This window comes from Mercenaria mercenaria, chromosome 6 (genome assembly GCF_021730395.1).
Source record: "Mercenaria mercenaria strain notata chromosome 6, MADL_Memer_1, whole genome shotgun sequence".
NCBI lineage: Eukaryota > Metazoa > Mollusca > Bivalvia > Venerida > Veneridae > Mercenaria > Mercenaria mercenaria.
In genome coordinates this window covers 60,890,211-60,896,221 of record NC_069366.1, presented here as the reverse complement: position 1 = coordinate 60,896,221, position 6,011 = coordinate 60,890,211, and the positions used below count along the sequence as shown (strand labels likewise).

Here is a 6,011-nt window from a genome sequence, read left to right as displayed (position 1 = left end):
AAAAAAAAAAACACAAAGAAAAAGCATTAAAGCAGCACAACCATTGAATAAGGTAAAACATTGTTTCAAGGCAGTGGATTTGTATAAAACAAAATAGAAAATTAGAAAACTTCTTCCTATATTATTTTTATTTTTCGGCCATTAATGTAGCCCCATAAAACAAATGGGTTTCTGTAACAACTACTGAATTAAAACAGCAGACATTGAGGCCAGTTGTCATTACAGGTTTACAGCCTTAAATATGTAAATCAGTGTTTGTGCTGTCTTAAATCATGTATGTAACTGGCCTTTTGTATGGTCTTTTTTTAAGTATACAAAAATGTTCAGGGTCATTTCATTGTTATTGAGAATAATATTAATTTATCTTAAGTGCCATATGCGGCATTTGGACAACACAATCTGAGTAAACTTAACATATAAGCAAACACATGGACCAGTCTATAAAATCCAAAATCCTAGACTAAGTGAAGTTTATGTTAATTATAGTCTAAACATTTTATAAAGCTTGAGGATTAATTTCTAGGTAAAATAATATTTGAGCGCGTTTGAAAAAATATTCGGGATATAGAATTTCTCTAAATGGTTTAAAACTGAATTGATATCAGCATGTTAATATGCTAACTGGATATTAATCCTTATTTCAATGCAGTGTCCACTTACTTTATTAACTTAATTTGTCTGAAATCAAGACCGAGAAAAATCCAAATCTATAATTTCCTTAAATGATTCATTTTGGCATACCCATTCATAAAGTAGTTTAATACCAAGTGGGCCATGGTGACCCTATATCGCTCACCTCTTAAACTTGGAATCATCAAGGTAAACATTCTGGCTAAGTTTCATAAAGATAGTGTCATAAATGTGGCCTCTGCAGTGTTTAAAAGCTTTTCCTTTGATTTGAGTAGTGACCTAGTTCTTGAACCCACATGACTAAGTTTCGATCTTGGACTAGGAAATATCAAGATAAACACTATTTCCAAGTTTCATGAAGATAGGGTTATAGATATGACCTCTAGAGTGAAAACATAATTTTCCTTTAATTTGAGCGGGTGACCTAGTTTTGACCCTACATAACCCAGTTTCCAACTCGACTTAGGAATCATCAAGACAAACATTCTGACTAAGTGCCATGAAAATAGGGTCATAAATGTGGCCTCAATAGTGTTAACAAGTTGTCCTTTGATTTGCGCGCGGGTGACCTAGTTTTTGACCACACATAACCCGTCATCAAGATAAACATTCTGACAAAGTTTGAAGAAGATAGGGTCATAAATATGGCTTAAAGAGTGACAACAAACTTGTCCTTTGATTTTAGCAGGTGACCTAGTTTTTAACACCACATAACCCAGTTTAGAACTTGGCCTAGAAATCATCAAGATAAACAACCTGGCAATGTTTCATGAAGATAGGATTATAAATGTGGCCTCAAGGGTGATATCAAGCTTTTCCTTTGATTTAACCTGGTGATCAATTTATTGAGCCCACAAAACCCAGATTCAAACTTGGCCTTGATATCATCAAGATAAACATTCTGTGCAGTTTCTAGAGTACGCCAGCTCTGCTTGGGACCCTCACACACAGACCAACATTGATCAACGTAAGGCCGACCAGCGCCGTGCAGCACGTTTTGTGAAGGGCGATTACCGCACCACTAGCAGTACTAGCCAAATGGTGTCTGATATCGGCTGGCTACCCCTACATATACGTCGCTCCAACGCCAAGCTGGTCATGACTTACAGAATAGTCCACGGCCTTGTCGACATAACACCAACAACGAGGTTTTTTCACCCTACCTCCATCAACACCCGTGGCCACTCGATGAGACTCTATCCACCGTTTTGTGGCAAAGACGTCCTCCTTCACTCCTTCTTCGCCTCCGCCACCAGACTATGGAACCGGCTCCCACAGGAAGTCATCATGGCCGACAGCGTCAAGACCTTCAAGAGGGCCCTGGCAACATCATTCCACTAAGCTGCAACGTAGTTTTTATCTGCTTTTACTCTGCGCTGTAAATAATTGAGCGCCGCACACACCACCTTGTACATACACTATTGTACGACGTTGCCCCAGAGTGGGACCAGTACAAGGACGGCAGAAGAGAAGAAGAAGAGTTTGGTATCAAAACAAAACATAAATGAAACCTCTATATGGCTGAAAGGGTTAAAATATAAATGTTTGAAATTTGATGCAGAGTAGAATAAATTTAGCTGTTTTTATATGGTACACATTAAATTATCTACTTAAACAATACTGGATTTTCATTTTTAATATCTAACGTCAGTTGCCATCTATCTAGATGCACGTCCCATAAATAAAATATCTGCCTCTTCCGTTGATAATAAAGAAGAAATTTGCTCACTAAAAGAAATCAGTTCAGGAAAGTTTGATAAATTGTACCTACAATTTATGCAATCAAAAAAAAAACATGTATACATGCTAAATTGTATACTATATAGGTACCGGGGTTAAAAACTTTTACAATGAGCAGTATTTGAGATCTTTTTGTTACACTCATATTCTAAGCTGCACACAAAACAGGATAGACGTTCTCATTTGACGACCAGTACTAAATATGTTATTCACTGACCAATGCACTTTGTATGGATCATGCATTGATCACAAGCAATGCGAGCAGTATGCTTCCTTCTGTATACATTTTATTTGGATCAGCAATGTAATATAACACAAAGCTAAGAGTATGATTCCTTCAATAAAATTTTGTTTTGAACGGGATTGTAATATCACGCAAATCTAATAGTATGTTTCTTTCTGTACACATATTGCTTAGATCAGAAATGTAATTATCAGGCAAAGCTAAACGTACATGTATATGTAATGTATTTCCTTCTATAAATTTTGTTTGGATCAGAAATGTTATTACAAGCAAAGCTAGTAATAAGCTTCTTCTCATTTGTTCTACTTTTCTGATATAAACATTAAGAATAGATAAATCATGAAATTAAAGTACATAACAAGACCTCTTTTGTAATGGTTATATATATCCTTCAGTGTTATATGTACCCTTTAGTGTGTCCATAAATGATAAAATCTGTAAGAAGATCCCTTGAAATCATAAAAAAAAACGCAAACAGCAAAATAAAAGCAGACTCTGTTTGACTGAGTCTGTTCTGAGGAGAGATAACAAAATGTACAAAATCTCGCGAGTCCCTTCAATGGAGATACAGAATGAGTGTACCAAACTTTTGAAATGGACCTGTATTTAAGTATTTCAGTAAACGGAAGAACTGGCGGACGTAGATGTAATAATATACCTACTTATATAAACTCTTCATACATCATAATTGATTGAATCACTAGCTTCGTTGCCGCTGGATACTCTTGCAGACTCGAACAGAACAGTACAGAGTAAATTTTAAAGATGGGACTAAGTTTACAGATTTATTTCTTGTTTGGTATGGTGTGCAAAGTAGCGATAGGAGACGAGCAACATTGCTCAAAATATCACTACGAGGCTCAAACCCTGGAAAGAATTATCAGGGCCGAGATCAGTCTGGAAACAGTGAAAAATGACATTCAACATATAAAGGAAGGAATGGAAAAGGTCAAGATGAAAACTGTCGAACATAAATCAGAACTTGAAGAAAAACTGGAACTAATGCAGCATACCATTGAGAACGTCATGATCAACGTAAGTAGTCTATCTAATGTGGCATGCGCCTAATTTGAAGATATTGAGTTTCGTTTCGATATATTGTTGAATATAAAATTCAGCATATTCCTCAAAGAATGCGTATTTTACATTTTTGACATTTCTGTAACTTTTTTCCTCTGTTAATCTTCAAACACGGCCATTGACGTCCATTTTTGATGAACCATGATTTCACGTCCGCCAGACTGTTTTCTTGAATCGTTCTATTCAGACAAGTATCGATTTGCTGTTACTCAGGAGCTATAACTGGTAAAAAGTTCCATGTCAGCATCATACTTTATGTAACCGATAAAGAATATTTAGATTCAACGCTGCTACTTAAGTGTTTGTCTTTTGCTTCTAAAACAGATCACGAAGACAAATGACAAGGAAGGGCTTACAACTGAAAGTTCGATGAGGCAGTTTTGTACCACAAACACAACGTGTAGTGATGTTGAGGATTCAGAATGTAAATGGATGATGTGTAAATGCAAGCCTGGACTGAGCTACCACCACGGCACGAGAAAATGTCTTTCAGGTATATGTTTTGAATTCGTGAAGCTAAATCGAAAGCATTTGTTGACATATTCCGCTCTAAATGAAATCTTGTATTTTTTGCTAGCTTTCTATAAGTTTCAACATTTCAATTTTTCTTAAAGATGTCACGTAATGACCCGATACATTGTTGACTAGAATGTTATCGCTATAGGTATATAGCGTAGTAAGTTAATCATCAGATATCTAAAATACAAACCGCTGAGGTAAACCGGTGGAGGTCAGGAGCTCAAATCAAATAAAGCGCAGACCCAAATAAGGAATTATCGGATAATTTTAGACATATCTATATTTTATAAGCAAAGGGTATATCATTGGGTTGAATCTATAAAACAATCGTCAGACAAAACAAAAATTAAATTTGAATGTAATCGCCACTTCGAATTTTCACATTTCAGACTGCGGCGATTATGGATATGGTAACACGTACCAAGTTGAGATTGATGCATTATTATACGGATTTGCTACCAAAACATTTAACTCCATTTCATTAAAAGATTGTATACAAAAATGCACAACCGAAGGAAGCATCATTTGTAGATCTGCCGAGTACAACAAAAACTCGCAAATATGTTATTTATCCTGGGAAACGCTCCACACGAACCCTTCAGACCACAGGAAAGACCGACGGGAATATGTTATTTATACCAGGGACTGCAATTCACACTAAAGATAATTTGGAATGTCATAACTGTCTTCTTAGTTCTCTGTTTATTAGTTAAATGTGTACCTGACATTGAAAATTTTGAAATATACGCGCGCACGCACGCACGCACAAGTGCCAATACAATTTGAAAAATAACCATGTTGCTAATCAAAGTTCAAAGTGCTTTAAAATCAAAATTTGGAATCATATAATTTTAATCATTTTGCAGTGTTTACCCATTTGAAGTCGTTTAACCGACCAAACAAATCAAACAAACACTTGTATATACTAATGCTATACTGTTTAGTATACTTTTACAGTAAACAATTAGTATAGCAATGTATTTTATACTACGAGTATTTGCCCATCAGTAGTATACTATCTTGTGAACTATGGTGTGTATACCATTAGAATATACCATTATACTTTGCAAAATGTTGTGTATAACATTATACATTTAACATTGCAAGAATTCCATACTTATTGTATTGATCATAAACTTTATACGTATGTACATTTGGTATGTCGTAGCACTTAGACAATCCTGAGCTGTACACATGTGTACCTAGATAACTTGTGTGTCAACAGAGAAACTATCTGTTTCCGTAAAATTATAATTTGTGTTGGTAATATCTCCTTTACTCAGTTTTAGCTCCTCTGGATCAAGTAACATTAAGAGTGTGTGTTCCCAACCAATTACATGCTCTTAGGAGTTATTTTTGCTTGCTTTGCCCTTCAACGCCGTTGCTTGAGATATGGAAGAAAGCATGGCAGTATGTACAGAAATTAATAAACAATTAGTTAATAAAGTCATTAATATCGCGTCCTCTACTAGCAAGAAAAGAGAATATGTAAGTGAAGCTATAAAATCACGGAAAAAGTACCCTTGATGTTCTAACCGCTTCTATGTTTAAAATACAATGTACTGTAATTTGTAAAGTATGATATGTTCCATTATGTTTTTACGTATAAATGATTCTGTATATATCTGCGTCTTGACCATTTTTTGTTTTAGATATGGTAAATGGTCAAAGACATTTGTAATGCCGATTTGTCAACAAATGAAATGGCTAACTTGTCGCAGTTTTGCTTTTTTCTATTTTTTACAAATGCTTTAATGTTATGCTTAGTCAGAATTACACACTCTAGGTGATATTCTTA

The 6,011-nt window shown here is 35.2% G+C and overlaps 1 protein-coding gene across 1 annotated transcript; it reads left to right on the top strand.

Moving 5' to 3' along the window:
- Positions 1 to 3,298: 3,298 nt before the first annotated feature.
- Positions 3,299 to 6,011, top strand: LOC123548746 (uncharacterized). The gene is made up of 3 exons (XM_045336258.2): positions 3,299 to 3,649; positions 4,019 to 4,187; positions 4,603 to 6,011. Exons 1-3 carry the CDS (start codon positions 3,380 to 3,382, stop codon positions 4,872 to 4,874), a joined length of 711 nt encoding a protein of 236 aa, XP_045192193.1. The 5' UTR covers positions 3,299 to 3,379; the 3' UTR covers positions 4,875 to 6,011.